The 27,059-nt window shown below is 48.6% G+C and overlaps 1 protein-coding gene across 1 annotated transcript in view; it reads left to right on the top strand.

Annotated features, from left to right (window-relative positions):
- The window catches only part of VPS8 (vacuolar protein sorting 8 homolog (S. cerevisiae)), a gene marked incomplete at its 5' end in the record, with an annotated part of 51,001 nt that overhangs the window by 19,025 nt on the left and 4,917 nt on the right, over nt 1-27,059 (top strand). Inside the window, 21 exons of the mRNA XM_009073635.1 lie at nt 617-668; nt 956-998; nt 1,728-1,800; nt 2,452-2,571; nt 3,113-3,184; nt 4,983-5,102; nt 6,192-6,248; nt 6,608-6,690; nt 8,019-8,103; nt 9,099-9,197; nt 11,721-11,810; nt 12,206-12,252; nt 16,008-16,149; nt 16,771-16,860; nt 17,282-17,324; nt 18,244-18,347; nt 19,830-19,908; nt 20,888-20,970; nt 22,507-22,587; nt 23,846-24,015; nt 24,579-24,747. Of these exons, the coding sequence (XP_009071883.1) occupies nt 617-668; nt 956-998; nt 1,728-1,800; nt 2,452-2,571; nt 3,113-3,184; nt 4,983-5,102; nt 6,192-6,248; nt 6,608-6,690; nt 8,019-8,103; nt 9,099-9,197; nt 11,721-11,810; nt 12,206-12,252; nt 16,008-16,149; nt 16,771-16,860; nt 17,282-17,324; nt 18,244-18,347; nt 19,830-19,908; nt 20,888-20,970; nt 22,507-22,587; nt 23,846-24,015; nt 24,579-24,747 (1,902 nt within the window). The remainder of the gene's footprint in view (nt 1-616; nt 669-955; nt 999-1,727; nt 1,801-2,451; nt 2,572-3,112; nt 3,185-4,982; nt 5,103-6,191; nt 6,249-6,607; nt 6,691-8,018; nt 8,104-9,098; nt 9,198-11,720; nt 11,811-12,205; nt 12,253-16,007; nt 16,150-16,770; nt 16,861-17,281; nt 17,325-18,243; nt 18,348-19,829; nt 19,909-20,887; nt 20,971-22,506; nt 22,588-23,845; nt 24,016-24,578; nt 24,748-27,059) is intronic.

Below are 27,059 nucleotides of genomic sequence, written 5' to 3' on the forward strand. Positions count from 1 at the left end.
TCGCTATGGAAGCTCTGCTGGTGGTGTCTCAGCAGTGCTGAAACAGAGAGCTGGGACCATTTGGGTGGGAAATTCTTGAGCTGCCCCATTTTTACCAGTTCTTATTGTTTGACTGTTCTCTGAAGGAGGCTCTTAGGTGCTCCTGATTTTAAAAAGAACTTCTGGAAACTGAGCACTAGCTGTAGGAGGACAAATAGCTTTGCTTTCTAGAGCTAATGTTCAGACTAGTCCTTATGTTGCATACGTGAACTGGAGGCTCTGGTGGCCCTGCTGGGTAGGCTGAAGGTTTGCATGGTCTCTGGTGGCAGGAGATAAGGATGTGGGGCTGGTGGGTGTGCCCTGGCTGTTACTTCTGTGACTGCTGAACATTGCTTTGTGTTTGTGTGGGCTGTGCTCAGGGCCAGGTCTGGGTGACTGGAGGCTGTTTTTCATAATAGCACCTGGGAAAAGCATCCTTTGCCCTCTTGGTGTCCTCTGGGCCTTTTCAGTGTAAGACATGGTAAGAAGGAGTTTCTGTAGGAAGAAGACACAGCATCGATCTCTGCTTTAAAACCACTCAGGTTCTTTGCCTTGAGCTTTTCCAGCTGCTTGAGCAGTGCCTTTTTTCTTGTTACAGAAGCTGTTCAAAGTCATTGCTCCTCCACTGAATGCTGGGAAGTCTCTCACAGGTACTTTTTCCCTCTGAGGGGGTCTAATTTTATTTAGTTTTTATTTGGTGTTTTGAACATCCCAAGTCTAGTCACTTCCAGCAGAGAGAGGCAAAAGGGGCATACACACCCAACACAAGGGTCTTGGAGAACAGACAAGTCTTCTAGTACTGTTTGCTGTGTGTAAAGCTGCTCAGGTTTCTGGGTCTCAAACTGTGTCAGGTGAGACATGCTGCTCACAGCTGGGAGAAGAATTGTGTCTGTCTTGTCTTGTGGAGAAAAGGTGACAAATAATTTTTGTTTTGTAGATGAGCAGGTGGTAATGGGCAACAAGCTGCTTGTGTATATAAGGTAAGGTCCTTCTGAAAGTGTCTGAGGTGTTGCCTGGTGGTGGCACCAGATTTTGAACTTGGTATAGCTGCATAATCTGGTAGGGAGCTCCAGGTTCTGAGAAGCTGTGTGAGGTATGAGTGGGTACTCACTGCAGCTCACTCACGTGTACAATGGCTCTTTATTCACTTAGTGTGAGTGGATAGGCAGGAGGAAGTGGAGACTTAGGGCTCAGGTTATTGCTGATGTACCAACACCATGTTTTTAACTTTAGACTCTGGTTAGAGTGAGTTCTTGCTCCTGCATGTGGCACAGAGCTCCTTGTGCAGCCTGAGCAGCTGTGGTTTGGCCCTTTCTGCCCTGTCCTTTCGTGCAGCTGTGCTCAGCTGCTGCTTGCTGTGCTCCCTCATTTGCAGCAGCTCATTCTGAGCTTGCACAGTAGCGATTCAGTAGTGAATTCCTCTTTCTGGAATCTATGCAAGATTAGATTCTTTCAGCTTCTTAAAATTCAAAAGCAAAGAATTTTGAGAGGAGTACTGAGTTTCCCCATCACTTTCCTGCTGTGGAATGTCACCCCTGCAGGTTCCTCCCGTGTGCTTTAGCAGCAGTGCTGGTCTGTGCAGGATGCTTGCTATCGTGGTTTACAAGATCAAGTGTTTTACCTTGGAAACTAGCTCAAAAAATGTCAGTTCTCCTCAATCTGTTTAATGGCAGCACCTATTAAAATGCCTCTCCCCTCCCTTTCTGCAGCTGCTGCTTGGCAGGCCGAGCATATCCACTGGGTGACATTCCTGAAGACCTGGTACCTCTGGTGAAAAATCAGGTGAGCAGCTCTCTGGAAAGTTGTGCTCCCAGGTGAGGTGTCAGGAGCTGTGCATTTCCTGGGTTTCTGAGGGGAAACTATCATCAGTCTGATAGCTGTGCCCTGGTGATCTGAGTATGCACCACTATAAATACAAAGACACTTGAAAGAATGAAATCAAACACTTGTTGCAGTCTGAACATTTAATGCTTTTCTTTCAGCTCTCGGTTAGGGTGTGGGGGTAGGGTAGGGAGAGTTCTTGGTGATTATTGGGGTTTTCACCTTATTCTTTATCACAAAGTTACCAGAAATTTGTAGCTGTCTCTTCTTTCTGAACCTGACATGTCAGCTTAAGTGTAAAGCAGGTAATGATGCTGCTTTCCCATGTGCTTGTGCTACCAGCTATCGAAATCCATGGGGAATGTGCTATCAGTTATCAAAATCCATGGGGAATGTGCTATCAGTTATCAAAATCCATGGGGAATGTGCTATCAGTTATCAAAATCCATGGGGAATGTGCTATCAGTTATCAAAATCCATGGGGAATGTGCTGTCGGTTATCGAAATCTGTGGGGAATGTGCTGTCAGCTCTCTGAAATCCGTGGGGAATATGCTGTCAAGTATCTGACATCCATGGGAGTTGTGCTGTCTTTGCTTGGCTTCTCCTGGCAGGTGTTTGAGTTCCTCATCCGGCTGCACTCGACCGAGGGGTCTGTGGATGAGGAGGTTTATCCTTACGTTCGGACGCTGCTGCACTTCGACACGAGGGAGTTTCTTAATGTTCTTGCTCTGGTAAGGGCTCTCTGACCTCAGGGAGAAGTGCAGTGCCAGCTCTTCCATCGTGTGGTTGTGTGAGCTGTGAGATTGCTGTTGATAAGTTCATGCTTTAGCTAAACCAGTAGTTACTGATTGATGCAGGGACAATTTTGATGCCAGAGGAGATCATAGTAGTCCTCTCTGTCCTTAAACACAAGTGGATGAATGTGACATTATCAGTGAAGGCTCTGGTGGCAGAGGGCATCTTTAAAGCACAGGTAAAACAAGAATAATGTATTGTAAAGAGTGTTGTAGTATCTTCCTCTTTCTCCTGCGTAGGCATCTATCTCTCTTGCCTTCCAAATGTCTTTAATTTCCTCTGTTTGGACCTGTTACTCTTGCCTTAATATATAAAACCCATTTTGGTAGCTTAGAGCAAATTATATCTTGGAACCTGCTGCTTAGGGATCTGCAGAGAAAAGACCCAAAGTACTGTCAGCTTTGTGGCGTGGCTGCTGCTCCATTCTGCTGTTCTGAGGCCATTCTGCTCCAGCTGTCACTGTTTTGCCTCATGCAGACTTTTGAAGACTTTAAGAATGACAAGCAAGCTGTGGAGTATCAGCAGAGAATCGTGGACATCCTTCTGAAAGTGAGTGTGTCTAACCTCTGTGTTCACAGCTGAGCAATGGTGTGCAGTGCTGTGTAGCACAGCCCATGCTCTGGGTGAGGTGTTCCCAGGCCTGCCCTGGCTCACACCTCTGGGAAGGTGGTGGGAGGAGCATGGATTCACCTCAGCCAAGACTGCTGGTTGGGTGTCTGGAAGTGATGATTCATGCACGTTAAATGTGGTGACAGAGAAATCTCCCTGTCTGTGATTTCACCTGGGATGTACTTCATTGTCAAATCTTCCTCTCTGCACTGTTAAGCTTATTTTTATCTGCTTCTCATTGAATCCGCTCCCTGATTCCTTCTGAGTAGGATAAGAGGTCCCAGGAATCCTGTGCTTGGCAGGGTGCCAGTGCTGCTCTGCTAAATCCCTGCTCCCTGTGGCTGTAAGTGCTGTGTTTGGGATGGAGCAATCCCAGAACGACAGGCCTATCTTTAGTAAATGGGAGTGAAGAGGAATGGTGGTTCTGAGCCTGGTGCTCTAGAAATCACTTGTCATCCCCAGCCTGTTCCCAGTAGTGGCTGTTCCCATCAGGAGCTCTGGCTGCCAAGCACTGCTTGCTCTCTCCTCAGAGCTGTCACCATTAATAGTGAGTGACTCCACTTGGAAGCTGTTTATGTATAAACATATCACAAGCAGCGTTTCCCTGTCGCTGCTGAGGGATGAGAGCAGGGGCAGTGTCAGTTGGGTGTCCATGCTGCCATGGTGGGGCAGTTGGTGAGCTGTGAGGCTTGGTGAGCCCTGGGTTGTCAGACCCTGCTGCTGGGTGTCCTGGGCTGTCAGACCCTGCTGCTGGGTGTCCTGGGTTGCAGTTGGCAGGAGGTGGCACACTGCAGCTGTGCTGTGCAGCTGCTGGGGACATGTCCCTGGGGCTCTGCAGCTCTGCTGCTGCTGCTGCTGGGATGTGGCAAATTCCAGGGCTAGGGGGAATGGGCTTGAGCTGAGTCAGGGCAGAGCAGGATTGGATGTTTGGAGTGATGTTTCCGTGTCAGGGTGTTCAGGCACTGGGATGTTCCCAGAGAGGTGGTGGAGTCACCATCCCTGGAGGTGTTTAAGAGGTGTCTGGATCTGGCACTGGAGGATATGGTTTAGGGGTTCCAGCAGTGACAGGTTAATGGTTGGACTCAATGATCTCAGAGATCTCCTCCAACCCTGATGGTTCTGTGAAATGCCCACCACAGCAGTGTTCAGCCCTGCTCTTGGAGAGGAGGAGGAGGGCAGTCCTGGGAAGTGCTGCAGCATTGCAGCAGCTAATTTAATGTAAATAAAGCTTTTCTCCAAACCTGCAGTGGTTTCTTAGCCATTAGAGCAGTTCTCTGCATGCCTCAATCACAGTGGGGAGTACCAGGGGCTTGAAGTAAAATGTTTTGGGTTTTTTTTTTTCTCCTATGATAATTATATTTTTAACTGATGTGACAACATTTCTCTGCTCAGAAGCTCTGTCATGTGTCCAGTGATCAGCACAGGCTACAGAGATCTAGATAAATGTGGGTTTGGAGCCCCCTAGCACCTGAAAATCAGGGACATGAAGGAATGCTTCCCTTAAGGCAGAGAGGTGAAGCCTCTTCTGCTTTAGGACAGAGGTGGTTTAGCAAATACACATCCCTGTCTGTGTCTTAGGTGGCACAGTTAAATGCCGTGGAAGGTGACACAGGCTAACACCAGGAGATGGTGCAGGCGTCTGGGGCAGGAGGAGACCTGGTGGCTGTACAGATATTTCTTGCTGCAGAATCAATCACTTGTGGGTTTATTTTTCCCTTTTCTCTCTAATGCTGCTCAGGTCATGGTGGAGAACTCTGACTTCACCCCATCCCAGGTGGGCTGTCTCTTTACCTTCCTTGCCCGTCAGCTCGCCAAGCCCAACAACACCTTGTTTGTCAACAGGACACTCTTTGACCAGGCAAGTATTCCTGTGTGCGTGAAATTCCAAGCAGGATGCAGCACTGCAGAAAGCATGGCTAGGGCTAGTGCAGACCAAAGCAGGTCTTGGAGGTACTGGGGCATTATGAACAGGTGGCATCTTGCTGGGCCTTTGCTGTGGTTCCACAGAGCAGAGCAGGAGAGATCCTGGAAGCACAGGATGCTCCATGTTTCAGCTTGGCTGCCAGAACTGTGGGAGAAATAGGGTCAGATCATAGGAAGTGTTCAAGTCCAGGTTGGATGGGGCTTGGAGCAACCTGGTCTAGGGGAAGGTGTCCATGGCAGGGAGGTGGAACCAGGTGGTCTTTAAGGTCTGTTCCAACCCAAACCATTCTGGGATTCTATAAGGTGTGTCAACTAAAGTGCCATTAGTGAGCTTCTAACGAAGGTGTTATGGAGCTGGTAATGTTCAGTTCGTGTGGCCACAGACTGAAATAGTCTGCTGTACACCAATCCATGCCTGGAGCTTGCACAGGCTATGTTACATCCCAGTTTGAGTCTAGGAAATGTCTGGGACTGAAGAGGAGCTTCACTGGCTACAGCAGTTGTGTTTTGGTGGTAATATGGCTCTATGAGCACCAATAAAAAACAAGTTACAAGATATATGTCCTTTGTTCTAATTTAAGACCAAGGAACTCTGTGGAAGCTAAATGGATTTGGACTAAACACTTTGATTCCAGGTGTAGTGAATGCTATGAGTTGTGTGATTTCCTGTTTCTCTGGGTGAGATGGCACAGTCCCAAGAGAAGCTGAGAGGGTCGGACAGTGGTGCCAACTCTTTGGTGTGCAGGGCTGTGGGGTTCCCTGAGTTCTTCTGTATGCCCTGGGCTCCCCAAAGTTGGGATATAGATCTTGGTGCAGAGCCCAGGATTTCCCTCCCTGGAGTCTCTCAACAGTTCTTGGCTACTCCAGTGTTCCTAGCTGAGTTACAAGACCAGGAAGGGAGTACACCCAGACTACACCACTGTGCTGGGGTTTGCCACTGTTGGTGCTCAGGCTGTGCTGGTTGGGTTTGTGCTGCCAGCTGCATTATCCATCCTGAGTCCTGCCACCCTCTGCCCCCCTGCAGGTGCTGGAGTTCCTGTGCAGCCCGGATGACGACTCGCGCCATTCCGAGAGGCAGCAGGTAATGGCCCTCGAGAGCGTTTCTGTAGCACCAGGTGAGCCCAGGCTGGAGCAGAATTTCCCCCTGGGGACTGGGTGATGGCTGAAGGTCACATGCTAAAGACACCAGCATGGAAGTGCTGGGCAGTGCTGTGCAGGAGGGAAGGGTCCCACCCCAGCAGGAGAGGTCTGGCAGCGGCACCCACAGAGCCAGGAGGGTTCTTGATAAGCACATGACCTTCATTGTTAGTGGACAATCAAATGACAAATCAGTAGATAAGCCCTGTGTGAACACCCAGCCTGATGGAGCAGTGTGCTTCTAACAGTCCAGGCTGCCCAGCTGCTGCTGCGGGATAAATAACTGGTCTTCAATCTCTGCAGGTCCTCCTGGAGCTGCTCCAGGCTGGGGGGATAGTGCAGTTTGAAGAGAGTCGACTCATCCAAATGGCAGAGAAAGCTGAGTTGTAAGTTGCAGCACACAGTATATAACTGCTGCTTTTACATCTTGTGTATGATATTTGAACACTCCCTTTAAATCTTCCCCACAGCTTTTTCTTTTGCTCAACATTTCTTGTTCCTACTTTGCAGCTTTGGGATTATTCTCCCTGTGCATTCACCTGTGCTTCATTTAACATGTTCAGGTTCAGTCCCAGACTTTGTCTTTGCTGGGAGATCTTACAAAAAGCACTGTTAATCAAGGAGCAGATAGAGCTGTGGAAACCCTCCAGGAGGAACCTTGTGGGACTTGAGGAGTTTTAGCAGTTCCTGTCTGAGAGCCCAGGCTTTGTTCAAAGGTTTAGGTGTGTGCTGGAGTGCTGTATCACTGGCAGATGGGGGTGACTCGTTGGGGTGAGACCCACAGGTGGATTTGAAAGCACGAAGGGGTCTGGAGCCACCCCCATGGTACTTGTTTTAGAACTGAGTAGGAGAGACAAACAGTGTCTAGAAAGGCTAAAAATTTCCAGCTTCTCCTTGAGATGCTTTATGCTTCTAGAGTCTGTCGTGCCAGAACAGAGCCAGCCAGGGAGGGCACCTTCCTCCAGGTCGTGAGTCAATCCACCACACAACAAGGATAGCATCAGTAATGGGAGATGCTGTGCTTGCTTACCTGCCTGTCCTGAAAACAGTGACTCTGCCAAAATTTTCAGACTCAACACTTGCTTCAGAGACAGCCAGAGCCCCCATCTCAGCCACCTCCACCTCTCTGTGGAAGGTGTCCCTGCCCATGGCAGGGGTTTGAACTAGGTGGTCTTTGAGGTCCCTTCCAACCCAAACCATTCTGGGATCCTGTGATGACAGCTAAAAGATCTACAGTGTAATATCACTTACCAGGCTTTTGTTTTGCCTCAGTTGCATCTGTTTTTAAACACCTCCAAATTTTGAAGGTGTTTGTTAACATGTGAAAGTAGAAACTGTGTTATGACACATTGTTGAATCATGTTCAGTGAATTTATTCAGCTTAGCGTTGCGGGTTGGCCTAGCTGAGAGCAGAGTGTTATGGAAACCAGGAAGGTCATCTGTGACAGTAGAACCTGTGAAACCTGATTTAATCAAGGAGTTCTGTCCTCTGTCCTTGACTCCAGCTTTCTGTTCTGTATCCTGACTTCCCCAAGGAGGGAGGTTGATGGGCCCATGGGGCTGGGGCTGGTACCAAATGGCCCATGTAACCTGGAGCCACTCAGCCTGTGTGCTGAGAACCTCAGTGTAAGATGCTTCCAAGTGCTGCCTACCTCTGTTCTGCTGGCTCAGCTGAGTCTGGTTTGCCTAATGTGGAAAGTTGTTTTCCTTTCAGCTACCAGATCTGTGAGTTCATGTACGAGCGACAGCTTCGCTATGACAAAATCATCGGCTGTTACCTGCGTGATCCGATGAGGAAGGTGAGTCAGCCTGGTGCCTCTGACCTTCCTCCTCCACGGCTGTGCAGCCTGGCCTGCTGGCCAGAGTGAGTGGGCACAGCAGCCTTACTCTTCTCTCATAGTTACCTAAAAAATGTGCTTTACAGTTGAGTAGTCTTGGTTATAGTCAAGGCTTTCTGTGCTTGTGTATTGGAGAGTTGTTGATCTTTTTAAAGCCTGAGGTTTTATTTTTTAAATTTAGACCATGCTAATAAATAAAACCTGAGTGCAAGGTGGGATCTACTGCAGCTGTGGCTAACTGCAACACTTGTGCAGTTAGGAGGAGGCTGTGATAGTGAGGTGGTTTCTGCCATCGCTCTCCTCTTTTCCTTCCCTGGACACGTCTCTGCCCTTACTATCTCCTTGCAATTACCTTCTGCATGTGCCTAAGTTGCATTTTTGCCGCAGCTTGTGAGGTATTCTCTTCCTCACCATCAACAGATGTTGGGGTGAGAGTCTGGCAAATGTCACTTCACCAGCTCCTCCTGAAACACAATGCTGAACGTTGTGTGGGTGAAGGAGTTGGAGGAGAAGGTTGTGATAGTGAGGTGGTCAGAAACCATTTGGCAGGAGAGCAGGAGAGTCTGGGGGAGAGCTAATGTGGAAGAGGAGTTCAGGAATATCCTGGGAAAACTGACCTACCCTCTGGTTGAGTGTTCTTTGCTCTGCCTGTGCTTCTAGCTGAAGAGTGATGTCCTGTCTTTTTTCCCTGTGGGCAAGAAAGAGACATTTCTAACAGTGGAGGACAATTCTCTGACCTTAGTGCTTAACACATTTAGCATCAAGTTCCTCTTGACTTTCTTTTCTTGGCAGTTCTTCAGGAGCTGTTAAGGGACACATAACCTTGCCTGCAGATAACTCATCCTGACTTGCTAAGAGAGGACAAGCCCCGAGGTCATTCCAAGGCTATTAGAAATGTCCAAAATCCAGTGCTGCTGCAGAACATACTCTGACATTTATGGGTTTATGCCTTACAGGAAGAAGTTTTCAACTATATTCACAACATCCTGTCCATGCCTGGCTACAGTGCTGAAGAAAAGCAGTTGGTATGGCAGAAAGCTTTGGAACACATAGAGGTACAGTATATCCTGTGTCCATGTTACCTCAGCTCTGCTGACTCCAGTTGGACCTTCCTGGCGCTGGTGTCTGAGCACAAGTGTCAGTGTGGAGTCGCAGTGCTGAGGCAGCTCTGACCCGAGGTTTAGTCTCTCACACGTTCAAGTAAGAGCATCTCTGGGGTCTGAGCTGGCTTCTGTGGCTTCCTGGTTTCAAGCATTGCTCCTCGGCTAATGGAGCTGGGGGCGATGGCTGCTGAGTGCTGTGGAGCAGGGAAGGGATCCATTAGCAAGTCTTTCATCTGCAGCAGCAGCAGCAAGGTCAGGGTGCTGACATCACCGACCTCACAGCCTGTGGTATCCAGTTCTTCATCTCCCAAGGATAATAGCATTCAGCTTTGGCAGCCTGGCAGTTCTGACCCATGGGAAGATGGGGTCGTGGCTGCTGCTGTAAGACACAGGCCAGACTTCTCCACCTAATAATGTTGCCCATGTCTTCAATCTCTGTCTGCTTCAGGGGATGAAGATGTGTCTGAGATAAATGTCCCGTCAGTAGATGTGGGGCATCCATAATATTTCTAGTTCCTACAAGGTGGTGTCAGTCCCCTCCAGGGTGATAAGCCAGGAAAATAACTGTCTATAAAACAAGCAGTCGTGCACTCACCCTGACTCCGTTGCAGCAAACAGCACAGAATCTGTGGCCTGTGAGGCAGACAAGAAAGTACTGGGTATGTTTGAAAGACACACAATACTTGTAGTCTCTGCCAGCATCTGCAAGTAGTGTGTGACTAATGAGGGAATGGACCATGAGGGCAGATGATTCAAAAGTCAGCAAACAAAGCAACCCAGTGAATCTGGCTGAGCTCTCCAGGTGCACTGGCAGAGCCTGTGGGTGCTGGTGCTGGCTGTGTTGTGCTGGTGTGGCGCAGGCCTGGCTCCCTCCAGCCTTTCCAGAGCGACTGGGCTCCCACCTTGGGCTTTCCAGTGCTGCTTCCTTGTGCCTCCTTCATTCTTCCACTGCACCACTTGTCCTCCTGAGAGCTGCTGGGCAGGTGGTAAGTTCTGTAGATCACCTTCCTTGGGTGCTGCCACCGAGATCAGCTCCCTTTCCTTTGTCGTCTTCTATTTCCCAGCACTGATGAACAGCACATACAATGTCATGTGTTTTAGCAGCTCAGTGGCTGCTATGGGATTTTCCCTTTTCCATTGTGTTAATCCTGCTCTGAGACAGTCCAAAGACTTTAAGCAGTAAATAACATTTTGGTAGGATGGTGCTGTAGTTTCAAGCCTTTGGACAACTGTTCCTCCTTCTGCTGAGGTACCAACCCAGCCAACCAGCCTCTGCAGTGGCAACCAGCAGTGTCTAGAGAGGCTTCTGTGGTGATCCTGTGGCAAAGTGGGTTTTGTCATCAGTGCTACTTGTCCTACATAGCTGTTTTCCCTTGATGTTTATCTTGACAACAAACCCTAAGGCTTCTCTTCAGTCACAGCAGTGGTCCTTGTGTCCTCAGCCCCACGTGCCTTGTGTCAGTGCTGACCCCTGAAGGGCTCTCTGCCTAACAAGTACCATGTTTACAAATCTGTCTGACCTGGGAGGGGATGAAAACCCAAGCCCCAAACCTTTTGCTTGGGGGTGGGCTCTGAAAGTCACACTGATTCAGGACAGGGAGGCTGGGCCATCTCCTCAGCCAGTCAGCCATGCCTTCAGCAGTCCTGAAGGCTCCAGGGGGGTTTGTCCAGAGAGAAACAAATTCAGGCAGGCACACTGCTTCCTTTGCTGCTGTAACAGTTGTTTTTGTTCAGTAAAGCAGTGTTTGCTCCTTTTTAGACTCAGCAGGGGCTTTTGGGAAGAGTTACCAGGTACACAGGGTTGGTTTGAAGCAGTTGCTTCTCTTTTATTCTAGGTGTGGAAGCAAAAATCTCATGTTCTGTGTTTTATAAACTTGTATAACATGAAGCCTTTAAGATCAAGCTTGGCAGAAAGCAAACCCACAGGCATCTAAAAGATGTATTTTTTTCCTTTTATTACAATAGAGAAATTGTTTGGGGGTTTTTCATGTCTGCACAGGTGTCAGTTACAATGAAAGTTAAAGGAAAGTTGCTTTCAAACCTCTGTTTGGTTCAGTTCAAGCCAGTTAAGCATTGCTCCCGTCGGGCTGAGAAATTCCTGAGGGTCAACTGAGGTTCTTTCCTCTCTCCTATGGGTTTGTAGTTGGCACTAGGAATGTCTTGTTGACAGGGGTCTAAGGCAGTTGTCAGAAAACCTGATAACTTACTCTCTTCAGGACTGATGTGTGGTCTCGGTGTGTGAAGCAGTTTGTGTTCTTCAAGGCCTGTTGGTAGTAAAACCATCAACTTTCAGAAATGCCTTTTTACAGCCTACCCTTCCTTCTACTCCTCTCAGCATCACTCTGTGTCAGGGTGTCCATTGCTTTACCCTTGCACCTAGGCAGAGGAGCAGTTCCAGCACGAACAGACTGGGTGACACTGCAGTTATGTTGCTTAGGAAATGAAGAGTAATGGCTGTTGTTTCCCTCCCCACAGGAGCTGCTGCTGCTGAGCCCAGGCAAAGCAGCTGACCTGGCAGCCATGCACTTCAGTGAGCAGATTGAGAGCATCATTACAGACCTGCAGGTGAGGTGGCCAACCCCACTCCTTCAGGGCTTCTCACAATCCTTGTAAGGTTGCTAAGAGCGTGTCAGAAACGGTGGGAAAATAGCTACCCAGTGGCAGCAACTGCTATGTTGAAATTATTTGGGCTGTTTGTAGAGTTCTGGACATAGATATGTACAATCTGAGGTGCTGGTTGTAACTTGTAGTGGGAGTTCAGTGTGGCTTGGGCTCACAGAGGGACAGAGCTGCTGTCAGCAAACATCGTCCAAGTGTGTTGACTTGGGGCAAGTGCCCAAAGCAAGTTCTTCAGTTCACTGGCTGTGACCTTTATCTTCTGTAAGGGACATAGCTCAGGACTCACTGCTTTACAGCACGTTATTTAAACCACTCATACTCTGTCTCCTCCTGTTCTGCAGGACCAGTTCTTGCTCTTCCAGTTCCTGAGGAGTCTCCTTGATCCAAGGTATGTAGAAAATTGGACCATTTACAAGCTACAGCCTGAAAACGTGTTAAAATCAGTTCCTCTGCAGTAGGTGCTGGGGAGTGTCCTCGAGCAGTGCTGTGGCCTCCATGAGGTGGGAGCTTGGGCACTGCAGTGGCAGCTGCTCTGAGAGGGCTGTGAGGTGGTTCCCTGGGACTGACCCTACCATTTCCCTCCCCAGAAACACTGGTTTGATCACTGCACCAGAGTGCCCAAGTTTAATGTGAATAGAAAAGCTTTTTGGTTACTGACACTTACTTCCTAGCTTGTCTCAGAATTGCTGCTAGATTTCCCCACAAACTCCTCTTTAACCACTTCCTCGCTCCATCTGCTCCTGCTCTGCCAGTATTTCGGTACTGAGTGTTCTCTTTCTGTTGGATCAGTTTCAATGCTACAAGACCGTATTTATTTATTTTATGAGACACTTATATATGCACAAACAATTGTCAGTGCAAGTGAAGGAAGGATCTTTGTCAATTAGCTGCTTTATGAGGAGGTGGAGTAGGGAAGGGTAATATCCAAATGCCAAGTGTCAGTGTTTCAGTTCTTGTTGCAGTGCAATACAAAGTATTTTTGCCAGCTAGAAGCTGCAATTAGTCACTTTTAGGATTTTATTAGCATTTAAATCTCAAAAAACATACCCAAACCCCTCTAAAACCAAACCCAAAGTCACATTTTGTTGTTTCCTGAGTTTTACAGCCACATCATGGGGAAGGTGCTCATTTCTGCACCTCCTGTTTCCTTAGAAGTCAGAACAAAACCAGAATTTTGTCCAGAAAATATCTTGGGTTTATGGTGAAGAAATTAGGTGATTTAGTTAAGAGATGATTAATTAGAAACCCAAAGAGGCTGAGCAGAGCTGAAACCCAGCGGGATGTTGAGTGAGACGTGTTCGTCGCGATGTCACTCGCAGCACATGGGCCCCAGTGAAGGGAGTCATTAACCTGGATTTTCATCCTGTGCCCAGAAATGTCTCTGTAATCTCAGAGCAATAAATGCATCCAATTCCACTCTACCATAATTAGAGCTCAGTAGACCCATTTCTCCTGTAGTTACCTCCTAATCACAAGCAACATGTGATGTGTTCAAACCAGCAGTGGGAAGCAACATTCCCTATCTGGTTTTCCAAGGATTCTCTGCTTCTCCCTCGAGGCTGATGGTCCACCCTGTGCATTAGGTCAGGAGGCTTTTCTGATGGCTCCTGTGGTCTGTGCTCGGGGCTGTGAGGCTGTTTCCTTCTGAGATGAGCTGAGCTCTGTCCTGGGAGCAGCAGGGAAGGAGGGGAGGCCTCGCTGTGCAGCCCAAACTGCACATACACCTACACTTTGTGCTCTAGCTGTGCATGAAGTGCTGATTTGGTTCTGCTGAAAACATCTCTCTCTCTCTCTCTCTTCAGTCCATTGAAATGTTTACTTGCTTTTTTTTTCCAGCAAAATTCTTATTCAAGTAAAGACTCTTAGACCAGTAAATGAGCTCTTTAAGGTCTCCAACACGAATGATTGCTGATCATATGGGGACAAGACTCGTTGTGCTGGTATAACTATCCTAGTTGGTGGAATTGCATTAGGGATTAATTTGGCCCATTTAATTTAGCTAGAGATTTATTTTCAAGGAGAGGGAAGGGGGAAGGGAGGAAACAGGGTTAACAGGAATTGCCTGGGGAAATTAAAACCAAATGTCTCTGTTTGTGGCTTATAAGCAACCCCAGGAAACAGGGAATGTAGTGGGGATTGCTCAGCTCATTAATCACAGCCTTTGCTCCATTTCCTTTTTAAACTCTTGGGCTTTTCCTTGCAGAAACCCAGCACAGGGAAACATGTCTGTTTGCAGTTGTGCTTGTGAATTACACCAACGATATTATTGTGCATTATCTTATAACAGCATTTCTTGTGTTCTTATTTAGCAACACAAAGTTCTGGGTTTATAAATGTGTTATCTGATACCTAAACTCTCAGGTTCTATTACAAGGGCTCTTCTCTGAGCAGCTCCCCATGACACTTGGGTGGGTCTCCTGGGCCAGGTTTTGTGAGAAACCAGCACTTCTCTCTGCCTGTAGGAAAGAGCCTGTGAAGTGTGGCAGGGGAGGTGTTTGGCATGGCTATACTGGAGATAAACACAATCCCACGGAGCTGAGCAGGGTGTGCAAGTCTCAGGATAGTTACTTGAATGTTTTCAAGATCCAACTTTATTTCCATTCTCTCTCCTCTGCATTTCTTGTCGCGGTGGGGAAGGTTACCCTGCTCAGGAGACCATGAATCCTCAGTGCCAGAGTTGTGTCCAGACTAGAAGTATCTTCTCATCCTATAAATGTTTGACTTGCCTTTGCCCCTATTTTGGTAGACAAGAGATCATTTTAGCTGGAAGTGCTTTATAAAGTCACATTAAGAGTGGAGCCCTCTCTCCCTCCCAGGCACTGGGGCAGTTCATAGGCTGCTGTTGTGGGAGAGTGGATGGTGAGTGCAGGAGCCCAGAACTCGGGGCTCTCGTCTGGTCCTTCAGAAAGCCATTCCTGGATGTCAGACACAGTAGTCTGGACATGAGTTTTTGTACAGCTGTGCCCAGATGTTGTGCACTGTGATCAGTACCTGCATGAGGCTTTCATTTCTGGGCACAAATCACTTGTAATCAAGTGACTGATGTGATCACAGTAAGCTGCTTTTGGCTTGCTAGGGCACAGTGTTCTCCTGGCCTTCCTTGGATGATGACAATCCTGGTGTAGCTCCCAGGAAACACAGACTCAGATTGGACATCAGACCTTTTCCATCCCATGGCCGTAGGGTTTGCACATCAGCTGATCTTCTCCTGATGATGAATTTCTGTTCAAAAAGGTAGCACAGCTAAACGTAAACCTTAAGCCATTTTCATTCCTAAGAGGAGCTTCAGAACAGGTTTAAAGCTCTGTTTCCTAGGCAGGATGAGCTGCTGCTTCCCTGCACACTGCACCAGTGGGAGGTTTGATGTGCAGTGGCACTGTGAGCTGCTGTCCAAGGGTTGCAGGTGCTGTGTGTGACTCTAGGAGGGTATCCTCCTTTCCATCCTCATCCTGAAGTTGCTTGCTTCATGCTGCTCTTTATAAAAACAAGGTCAGGAGAAAGCAGTCAGGACAAAGGGACAGGCATGGACACTGTACACAGTTCTGTTCCCTCTCGTTTCCCCCACGTCAGGAGTTTGCTTAACAATGAGCTTTGGGGTTAGAACATGTGGATGTTTCCCTCAAAGAAACGTAAGTTCCTTGTTCAAGGTGGATCAGAGGGATGAAACGTTAGAATGGGATAAAGGAAGTCAAAGAAGAATTTCATGAACAGTAAGGAAAATGCAACAAACCATTTCTCCAAACACATGCAGAGCAGCAGGTCCACAGGACACACAGACAATCAGCACCCTGAAGGACTTTGGACCATAAGGTTTATTTGCAGAAACGAGGCAAGTCCTTTGTGCCTCTCAGCCATGGAACTGCTCCAGGTGTGTCTGTGCTGGTCTCTGCCTTCACAGGGGTCTTTGGTGATCTAGTTTATACTGAGGCATCGGGAGGATGTGTTGTGGAGCAAACAAAATGCCTGCTGAGACCTGCAGCACCAGGAACCGCTAGAAATAGAATAATTTTTCTCTTAAGACCAGATTTTTTACTTCTGTGTTAGGGATAAATGACAACACACAACTGAGTAAGAAACTCTTTTCTCCAGCCAAATTTCTGGGCTGGAATTTGATTTGAGTCTCTTTTGTCTGTTTTCTTGCAGGGAAGGCATTAACCAAGACCTGATCCATTTACCACCCTGCATCACTGAGCAGTTCATCGAGCTGCTGTGTCAGTACAGCCCAGACCAGGTTTTGGAGACACTCAGAGTTCTGGAATCCTGCAGACTGGAAGAAACTATCCAGGTAGGAAAGGCATGTATAAGGACAGGGGCCAGGGGGTGCATTCAAGTCTGCTCCTGCCTCCTTAAAGTGCTGTAAAGGTACTTTTAGCCTAGGTTTGATTAGTTCCTGGATACTCTTCCAATCCATTTCCAGCACTCCCTGTTCCCATGAGCTGCTGAACTGCTCTCCTGCAGCACAGTTAGATACATCTCATAGGCTGGAGCTGAGTTTGGTCTCAGGGCTAATAAAGAGGCTGTTAGTGCTCTGAAGCTCCTAAGGAAGTGCAGAGTAGGGGGTGGCTGTGTTACTACTGCTTAACCACGCTGAAGGTGTGAAATCACGGGCCTGGGGTTTTTGGAAAGCAGTGCTGCCAAAACGTGGCTGGTGCTGGGAGAGCAACTGTTTCTTCCCTTTGTGGAAATGTAACAGTGATTTTTGAGTGCTGGTGGTGGCAATGGAGCAAGTTGAGAGAGGCAGCGCAGGGGTGGCAGGGAGAGGAGGAGTCCTGCTCAGCCTGGTGCTGTGCCATGAGCACAGGCACACAGCCCCTCTGACCATCTGCTCCTCCTTGTCTCCTGCAGTAAACAAGCACTGGCAGGTTCTGTAACACAAGCATTTCCCTCTTGTTCTCTTTGAACTCAGATAACCCAGAAACATCAGCTCCATGAAGCTTCCTCCTATTTGCTGGAGAAGAAGGGAGATATACATGGTGCCTTTCTGGTCATGCTTGAGGTACAGTGCACTGAAATGCTGTGTGTGGCACTTTGGCCAGGCATGCCATCAGCACTGGGGCCTGTGCTCAGGTTTGGTACTGTCCTTGCTTCTCCATTCTTTTCCCACTAGAATCCATGGAAACTATTACCTTCTGTCAAACAGCAATTTGTTGAGTTCTCTGCAGACTCAGGACATATGTAGATTTTTCTGGCATGTCTTCAGACATTTGGTAGACAATGGATGCTGAGATGTGTTTTCAGAAATGTTCTATGAGCTCCTGCTTTCCTTTCCATGTTGGGAAAGTCTTTCATGCTATGTTAGTCATAGTGGGGAGGAAGATGTGGGTGAGTCTTTGGAACCACACCTGCTGCAAACACTTCTGTCGGGATTCTTGGTAGTAAGCTATCAAGTTGATTCTGTGCTCTCTCCTTCGTTTCAGCAATTGCAGAGCAAGCTGCTGGAGCTTACTCAGGATGATGAAGGTAAGAGTTAGCAAGTTAAATTTAATTTTCTATCAAAAAGAGATAGGTCAACAGAAAAACACGAAGTGCCTGTGTCTGACACCTGGCACCAGCAGGTCCTGGTTCAAGTTTCTGGGCAGTTGTTTAGTTTATATCCATGTAGCTGTGGGATTTACTTGGATGACACTTCCTCACTTTGATACTCTGGGTAGAGACCTTGAAGAACTGTGAGGGATGGGTGGGCTGTGTGTGGTCTGCTGCCCTGTCAGCTCCTTCCACTGTGACTGGTGCTCTCCCTGGCCCCCCAGGCACATCTGCTGTGTTAGAATCCATTGGGATCCTGACAGGTTAGTGGTTGAACTGGATGATCTTAAAGGTCTCATCCAACCTTGATGTTTCTGTGATTCTGTGACTGCAGTGGGACAGAACTGAAACCTTCAAAGAACCTCAGAGCAAAGCGCATGGGGAGCTGATCTCAGCTGAGATTGCTCATGTCTTGAGCCAAGACACTGAGCTGTACTGCATCAGCTGTGAACAGAGATGGGAGACAGCTGAAGAAGCTTTTCTTTTTAAGCAAATTTCTCAGATAAATAAGAATGTTCTGCCTACAGAAAATGAGTCCATGCACAGATGCTCTGCTCACTAGCCCAAGGACTTGTGGGCACCTAATTAAATGCAGTGCCCATAGTTGTTACTTAATTGTATCCTAAACCACAGCTAAGGTGTTCCTTATTTGATTACATGAAGTGTTTTATTTGCCCAATTTATTATGCTATTCAGGAAGAGTGCCCAAAATCAGGACCCGTCTTTATAACAGAGTTGCTGAGCACAGGGTGCAGACTTTAGATGAAGAGCAGGATTTTATTTTGCAGAAGGATTGGGAGTTAACATATCTAATAGTTTTCATAATTACAATTTGTTTCCCCCCCCCAACACTTAGGCTCAGCTGATCCCTCCTTGCTGGAAAACATTGAAGACACCTTAATGAAAACAATTGCCCTTTGCCAGAGAAATTCACACAGTCTAGACCAGCAGCAGCGAGAGGTAAGGTGATAACAAATGTCACTCAAGTCAGCAGAGCCTCTGTGGCTCCTGAAACTTTCCCTTCCACACTCCTTCCTTTCCCATCCATTGGACACTCCTGTGTCTCAGGCAGTTATTGTTTTCCTCTCCTTGCTCTCCCCATGGTGGTTCAGGTTTTAGAGCCACAAGAGAAATCCTCACTTGTAAGGTTGGAACACAGTGCACAGAGCAGTGGGGAAGCAGGTGAGCCACCATTTTTCCCCCTTTGCAGCTCAAAGCTTGGCTTGAATGTCAGTCAGACACTTCAGTGAGGTCTGAGCCAACTCTGTGGTGGCACAAAGCTGATGCTGCTGTCGCTGTGGCTGCAGAGTGCTCACAGACCCTGAACTGTCAGCCTGGTCTGTGAGGGGTGGAAGCAGTACAGATGGCTTCAGCTCTCACAGAGAGAACTGGATTCACCTGTCTCATCGTGTTGAGGTTGTGATTCTATTTTGCTGACATCAGTTACACAAAGGCATCCTTACTCCTAAGGTTCTGCATCATTTACATAACTCAGTCCTGGGAATGTTGTTCCTGTGTCTGAAGAGGTGGCATGGCAGGGAGTCAGTAATCCTGTCAGTTCTTCTGAGCACTGCCTAGTGTGAGAGGTACCTGCTTGGGTACTTCTCTACAGTGACTTTAATGTGACACAGATAGAATTTAGATCATAGAATATACAATGTTAAGGGGCTGGAATGGAGTTTAAAGATCATCCAGCCCCAACTCCTGCCCTGGGCAGGGACACCTCCCACCAGAGCAGGTTGCTCAAGGCTCATCCAACCTGGCTGTGAACACTGCCAGGGTTGGGGCAGCCACAGCCTCCCTGGGCAACCTGGGCCAGTGTCTCACCACCCTCACAGAAAAAACTTCTGCCTAAGATCTAGCCTAAACTTCCCCTCCTCCAATTTGTATCCATTCCCCCTTGTCCTATCACTGCAGTTCCTAACACAGAGTCCCTCTCCAGAGGGGGGATGTTCCTTCCCATTTACATTTACTCCAAGCTAACCAAGGCCAACTCCCTCAGCCCTTCCCCATGTGCTCCAGCCCTTTGCTGCCCTCGTTGCCCTTGGCTGGACTCGCTCCAGTGCCTCAATGGTCTTTGGGCAGTGAGAGGCTCGAACCTGACCAAGAATTGCATAAGAAATGCAGTTCTGTTCCCAGAATGGGGGGGATGTTCCTTCCCATTTACATTTACTCCAAGCTAACCAAGGCCAACTCCCTCAGCCCTTCCCCATGTGCTCCAGCCCTTTGCTGCCCTCGTTGCCCTTGGCTGGACTCGCTCCAGTGCCTCAATGGTCTTTGGGCAGTGAGAGGCTCGAACCTGACCAAGAATTGCATAAGAAATGCAGTTCTGTTCCCAGAATGTGGGAATGAGTCTCTGCAAATGGACTCTGATGTTGCTCACAGGTCATTTTTAGTACTGCCATGTCCTTACTGGTTTTCCCTCGTGTTCCATGATTTCAGGCCCTCTGGTTTCCCCTGCTGGAGGCAATGATGTCCCCACAGAAATCCTCTGGGTCCTCACAGTGCCGATACTCTGACTGTAAGTAGTTGCCATTGGTGACCCCACATGTCCATCCAAATCTGCACTGTCTCTCCTCTGCTGAGGGAACAGGAGAAGGGCAGTTTGGGCACTCCATTCCTGTCAGTTGTGCTCCCTGGCCTGCAGGGACTGTGGGACTGAGCTCAGGCTGCAGCTCTCAGGCAGAAAGGATTTTTCACTTGGTTTTATTTTGTCCTGAGTGGAAAAAAGACTCTCCCTAGGCTGTGCTGACCAGCTGGTTCCACTGAGGATGGTCTCAAAGCAATGTGGTGCATGGGGTGTGCAAAGGCTTTCTAGGCTGGACATAGTGTGCATGTTGGGACCTCCTGGCATAACACACTGTCACTTGCCATGCCCAGCCCTTTGCTCTCCTCACCTCTCTGTCGTGTGTAACATCAGCAGGGCTTGAACACCAGCTCAGTTCTCCCATTCCTGATCTGCTGTGGGTGTCAGCAGCACACCCTGAACTGCCTCCCTCTGCGGGGCGGTGTGAGACCAGTTACAAAGAGGCTCAGGTACTCTGGCCTTGGAACAGAATAATTTGGGTCCATTTCAGCTCTGTGATCAGCGCTGAGGAACAAGTTTTATGCCAAGGTTAATTCTAGGAAGGTTTCAAGTCTGTGGGGCTATGACATGAACAAGGCATCCAAACTGGGCATTGGGAGGAGTAGGAAAAGGGAATGGTACTGCTTCCAAATAAGACAGAATATGGGTGTTTGCTGCAGGGGTTGTGGGAAGGGAAAATGGGAGTGTTTGCTTGTAGGGGTTGTGGAAGGGGACACAGAGGCATTGTGGCATGGAAGAGTTTTAACCATACCTTCTGCTGCGAAAGGCTGTGTGTAGTTAGTGCAGGAAGAGGTAAAAAAGCTGTTTTCCAACTAGAAAACATGACCTGGAATAAAACTCTCTATCTGCAAGACTGATCTCTATTCCTTGAATCCTAACTTGCTGCTGGTGGCTGTTGTGTTTGATGTTGCAGCTTTGAAGAGTTTGACAATGCAAGTGCTGAACAACATGGCTGCATTTATCGCTCTCCCCTCCATCCTGCAGAGAATTCTCCAGGTGAGTTTCTGGAGGGAAGAGGTTTTCACCAAGCTGTGCCACTCAGTTATGGGGAAGAGCAATTTCCAGGTCGCTGGAGATCAGGTCAGCTAATTGTCTGGTTCAGAGTGTTTCAGTGAAAGTTCAGTTGGTGAGAGATAAGTTGGAAGAACTGATAGAATTATTTGGGAGAGGTGTGGGAACACACAGACCTGTGAGAAGATAATTGAGGCAATTTCTGAAAATCAAGTACAATATTATCTCAAAGGTTGCAATTACTTTGCGCTGGAACTTGGCAGGTTTAGAGGCAAAGCAACAAGGAGTTTCTCAAAACTTGGGACTGATTTGCTCAAAGCTGTTTGGCTCTGGGTGGACAGTTGTGAGGGCAATAAAGCAAAGTTTGTGGGCTCTGGAAGAAGGTCATGACTGGGCCCAAAATTTGAAGGTGCAATCAGATTTTAGAGATGTTTGTTAGGAAGCAGCAAACATCTTGCAGAAGAGCTGATTTCAAGGCAGGACCTTGGCCTGAGTGGTCACAAGCAGCTGTCATTTGTTGATTTGCAAAGCAGATGAAAGCTGAGGCTGGAATTTAATAGCAAACCTTGGGAAATGCAGAAAAGAAATTAGGAAAACTGTCTGCATTGAGAGTGGAATGCCTGAAGGAGTTGAGAGGAGAAAAGGGCTCCCAGGCTGCACAGGTGAACACACCTCCAGCAGCCTCTCGGTTTGATCCCAATAACATGCACAGTCTTGGATTTTGGAAAAAATCATCATTTCAAGACAGCAAAGGATGTTGTAACAGAGCAGGTAAAAAGTGTGATCACATGAAAAGTGGTTTTGTTAAAGGTGCAGGGAAACTGAACAGCTCTTCAATGACTTATTTGGTCTAGTTTTAGCTGAGACATTGGATACAGTTTCCTGTTGGGCTTTGTTTGATGTTTCCTGTAGGCAGGAAATTATGTAAAGTACCAAGGCATCCCAGATACTCCAGGCAGCTCCTCAGGGCAGTGAGGAGGGCACACAGCAAGCTCACTGCCTGGACTTCAGGAGAGCAAACTTTGGCCTCTTCAAGGACCTCAGCAGCTTTCTCAGTTAGAAAGGTCCCTGTTCCCTCTGCTGTGTGGGATGTGGGACCAGGATTGCCTGGGATTCCTGCAGCTGAGGAGGTGTGGGATGAGCTCGGGGGTGAGTTACCCCCAGGTGGGGAGGAGCACAGGGAAGTTGGGGGCCCAGGAGCTGCCATGTGGTTCCTTCAGTGTTCCTCCAATGCATTCCCCAGTCAGCTCCTGCATCTCCTGACAGGAGTTTCAGAGGTCTGAAGTCTTTCGACCCAAGCACACTAATTAATATTGACATTGTCATCCACTGAGTTACTAATTACCCATTTTCCCATCAGCACACAGGGTTACTCTGCTGCCCTTGTGCACGTGCAGCATCTTTAACTCTGCAGTCACAGCTTCCCTTTGCAGTGCCAACCTGGAGGAAAAAAGCTACTTAAAAAGAACCAGAATGGTCATGTCCTGTGATTCAACTGCAGCTTTTTGTTTCTTCCTACAGGATCCAGTTTATGGCAAAGGGAAACTTGGAGAAATTCAAGGGCTTGTCCTGGGGATGCTGGACACTTTTAACTATGAACAAGTAAGTTGCACATGTTTCTGCTCTGTGCACTGCTGCTCACAGGATTGTTTTAGCTGTGTGGCTGCTGCTCACCCTCATGGGCTGTTCCTGTCCACAGGGCAGGGTCCCTGGGATGTGGGTGGTTTCTGTGTGACTGGGATGGGGAGGGAGGTGGTTTTGCTCACAGATTGCAAGTGAAAAGTGAAGGGACTGACAGGTACATGGTGAACACCTCTGCAGCTCGGTTCTGTGTTAAATGTAGTGGAAGGATAAACATCTGCTTTTCTCCAACTCATCCTGCAGTTAGGGATTCAAAGGCACAAACCTGATCTGTTTTGCCTTTATATGCAGTTTGAAATAACAGGGTTTTTTAATGAGGTTGTTTTTACACTTACCAATGGTAATTCTGCACTTCCTTTGTGACCTGATGAGATTTCATCTTAATTTTAGTCCTGCTTTTCTCTGCCCAGTCCAAATCCAGGCAGTCTTCACACTTCAGCAGTTTTCTAACCTCCTTTTCCCCAAAACAGAATGCATAGTCTTCCTCCAAACTCACCCTCCTCGTCCTGCTGCCATATGGCTCTGCCATGCCAGCTGCTGCTCAGGTCAGGCCTCTGTGCACAGCACCTGGTGTGAAAATAGGATGGGGAATGGCTTGGCTGAATGTGGAGAGCCTTTGTCTCTGCCTGGTGGACTCCTGGGGAGGGGCTCTGAGCAGCTCAGCAGGGATAGGCCATGGACCACAGCACCTCGTGTTGCTGGAAGCACCCTGACTGCTGAGGACTCGGGGTGTTTGCTTTGGGCTCTTCAGAGTGTACATCTCCATTGGAAAGGACAAGAAGATGAGCAGTTCAGGGTTGTTTGTTTCATACTTAAATTGCCATAGTGTATTTGGGCTTTGGTTTATATCAGCACTTGCTCCTAATACAGGGGGTGTGAGTGGTAACTTACTGGGTAGAGGGGGAAAAAAGAGGGTTTTGGTCTGGAAGATGACCAAAGGAACCTGTCATGTCAGTGTTAATGCTCTTGGACAAAAGTCAGTATAGGATTTGCCTGTTTAAGAGTGGAGAGAAATTGTCTCCACTAACATGTGATGAAAGGATAAGTGTTTTGAGGGCAGTGGCTAGAGAGCATGGAAGAAGAAATTACTTGATTGGGTTGGTTTTGCTCTCAGTGACGTGCTAAGCTGCTTGTTGTGGAGAATTGATCGGCAGGAAGTTTCTGCAGCCTGGAGGTGAGAGACCAACCTTAGTTACTCTGTGTGTTCTCTTTCACACAGACCCTTCTGGAGACAACTACTAGCCTGTTAAACCACGACCTTCACTGGTCCCTGTGCAACCTGAGAGCCTCTGTCACCAGAGGGCTCACCCCAAAGCAGGATTACTGCTGCATCTGCCTCCAGCAGTACAAAAGGAGGCAAGAAACTGCCGATGAAATCATTGTGTTCAGGTAAAGTTGAGGGCTGGGGTCACAGCTGTGGTCAAGTTAGTAGTTTTAAAAGGGTGGAAAAATAGGCTGGAGTTTGGCTTGCAAGAGCAATCTCCTGCATTCCTGTGAGCGTGGCTCCCTGCTGCCCTGACTAAGAGTTCTGGCTGATCAAGCTCCCCCAGAGACTGCTTTGCATGCAGACAGCTCTGGAGGAGTTGCCCAAGCTCTGGGAGCACTGCTCTGTGCATGGCTGTCAGCTCTCAGCTCCCAGCAGTGTACGTGGGGCACTGCAGCCCCTTGGGCTGTGTTTGCACAGCTCAGGCTCACCAGTGTGAGTGGTTGGCAGGTCCCATGCCCTGCCCTGTGACCAGGTGCCTGCAAAATGAGACAATTACTGCCTTGGTCTGTAGCTGTATCAGCAAATGGGCAGCCACTGTTATTTTGGGAGGTCTAGGAATACTACAGGAGGGTGCGAAGGCAGGAAGAGAATGTGTACACTGCCATTTCCCCTCCACAGTGCAGAGCTCTCAGGCTGCATGTCCTGCTTCCAAGCACTGAATCCTTTTCTTTCCTTCTCTGTCCAGCTGTGGCCACTTGTACCATTCACTGTGCCTGCTGAGTAAGGAGTGTGGGACAGTCACCAAGGGCACGATGAGGTGGATGTGCTATAAATGCAACTCGAGTAATAAGGGAGCCAAACTGAGCGAGAGCTTGTCAGAGCTGAAGAAAGGGAGTGCAGCATCCCTGGCACAGGTAAGGTGTGTGAGGTGGTTTCTCTTCAGGCACATTTGGGGCAGTGCCTGTAGACACCAACACTTGGTCCTCTGTCTGTCCTTGTCTCCAGACAAGCCCCTGAGCAGTGACTGTGAAACACTCTCAGCAGCTAACTGGTCATGTTTCTGAATGCCACTGTGCCTTGCTGTGGGTGTGCAGAGCTGTGGAGCTCATGGAGACACGTTGACCCGGCAGGTCTGGGAGCTGGATGCTTGCAGCTGGTCCTGCGCTACATGCAACCACTGCTCTGTGGTACTTGGGACAGGCTGGATGGGCCGTTGGGGTGGACAGTTCCTTTCAGACTCTTTTTGGGTGTGTTTTTTATAAAACCTGGATTACAAGCAGGCATGTTCCATGTGGCTGGATCACAGATCCTCCCTCCTGCCATCCTAGCAGACAACCTGGCTGTGGGTCAAAGGTCTGGGGTTGATTTGATTTGCTAAGTGCTTGCACAATGCTTTAAGCAGCTTGTCTGTAACCAAGACTGATGGAGCTGGATTTGGGTGAGTGAACAGATCATTTGCTAGCACTACACAGAACAAATGAGTTTGTATTTATTGTATTTGTGTGCAAGAAGCTTCCCCATCCCTAATTCAAAGGGAGGTGCAGCCTCAGATAGGCACGGGGCTGCCTGTCCCGTGGCACAGTGGCAGTAGCTGCTGGCATGTCTTTGGGGTATTGCCCTGTGGGGAGTGGAGCTGTGCTGCTCCAGTGAGGGCAGATGCTGGTGAGGGCTCATTCCCAAATGCCTGGAGGTGCTTTGTGCACTGTCATTGCACTGAGCACACAGAGCAGCACTCCTGGAACCAAAATAATTCAATCTTGGAGTACGTTTCTGTAGTAGGACTTTAGTTTTCTTGTATGAGCTGATTTCAGTTTCTGCCAAATCAATCCCGATCAAGCATTGGCTAAGGGCATTGCTCAGCTCCTGGCAGCAGCTGCACTAACGAGAGAGGCTTCCTGCTGGGAGGGGGACTTGGGGAGAAAGGCTCTGGGAGGTCTGCATGGAGCCCCATGCAGTCTTTGCAGTCAGATTGTGTTAGTGTTCCATTTGGAGACAGCAAGCAAAGCTTCCCCGGGAGATTGGAACTCGGCTCTGGTCCAACCAGACTGACTCCAAACGCTCCCCAGCATGTGTGTGTGTGCTGTGCTGCTGCAGGGAGGTGTGGGCAGGTTCAGCACCCACCCTCTCCTGCTTCAGAGGAGTGGAGGGCAGCCCAGGGCACACTTGAAAGGGTAAAGGCAAAATTAAATCCTAAAACTCCATTCGTGGTTCAAGTGCCTGACACTGGATCCCAGTGCCTGATAACTGGGGGTCCCTGGGCAGGCAGCCAGAGAGCCCCTGTGTCTCCCCTCTAACACCAGTCTGGACACAGCCCATATAGAAGGAAGAGGAAAATGCTCCAGATGCTATGGGAATGATGGGGACAGGAAGGAGGTGATGCTTCCCACTGATGAAAGTGAGGAGCTGGCTGGGACTCAGGGCTTAAAGGGACACGTAGAGAGACCGGATGGGGAAGGAAAGGGTCACAGCATGGGTCATCTAGCACTAGCTGGAAAATGTCCATTCCAGGCCATCAGAGTTTGGGATGCTTCCCTGCTGCACTCACGTGCTCTTGGCAGGGCAACCTTGCCATTCTGCTCCACACAGTGAGCCCCAGCACCTCCTCCTCCCCGGGCCCCAGACCTCTCCAAGGCTGGGATGTTCCTCACAGACAGTCACAGCATTTAACTGCTGCACTCGCCTGTGACCCAACTGTTGTGCAGTCAGAGCTTTGGAAAGCTGAGGATGTTTAGACTTGGCAATCTCCAGCTTCTCCAGGAAGTTTGGTCACTGAACAGTTGCTGCTCAGCAGCCTCAGTTAACCCTGAGAGGCAACAATCTGTCTGACCTGACCCTGGGCTGAGTGGCAGAACAGACTCTGTGCTGGGGGAAGTGCTGGGAATGGAAGGGGAGGGGACGGATCTTCTCTCTGCTTCCCTTTAACTCTGCTGGCACCTGGCAGACCCAGAGCCCTGTGCTGGACAAGCTGCTCTGGCTGCCACAGCTGGTGTTTGTGAGCAGGAAAACCTGAGGGAGGTCCTGCTAACACACTTGTGCTTCCAGCCCTGCCCTCCCCAGGTCTGGAGACCCAGCTCGGGAGCTTCCAGGCCGTTCTGCACACTGAGCTGTGGGGAAGGTGTTTCTTTGCAACCACTTTGAAGACCCTTTAGTCTGTCTCGTGGGAAAAGCCAATCTGGTGTTTGTTTTTCTCCAGTGAAATCTTCAGCTGAGGTATTTATTTTATTAG

The sequence above is a fragment of the Acanthisitta chloris genome, unplaced genomic scaffold (genome assembly GCF_000695815.1).
Source record: "Acanthisitta chloris isolate BGI_N310 unplaced genomic scaffold, ASM69581v1 scaffold27064, whole genome shotgun sequence".
NCBI lineage: Eukaryota > Metazoa > Chordata > Aves > Passeriformes > Acanthisittidae > Acanthisitta > Acanthisitta chloris.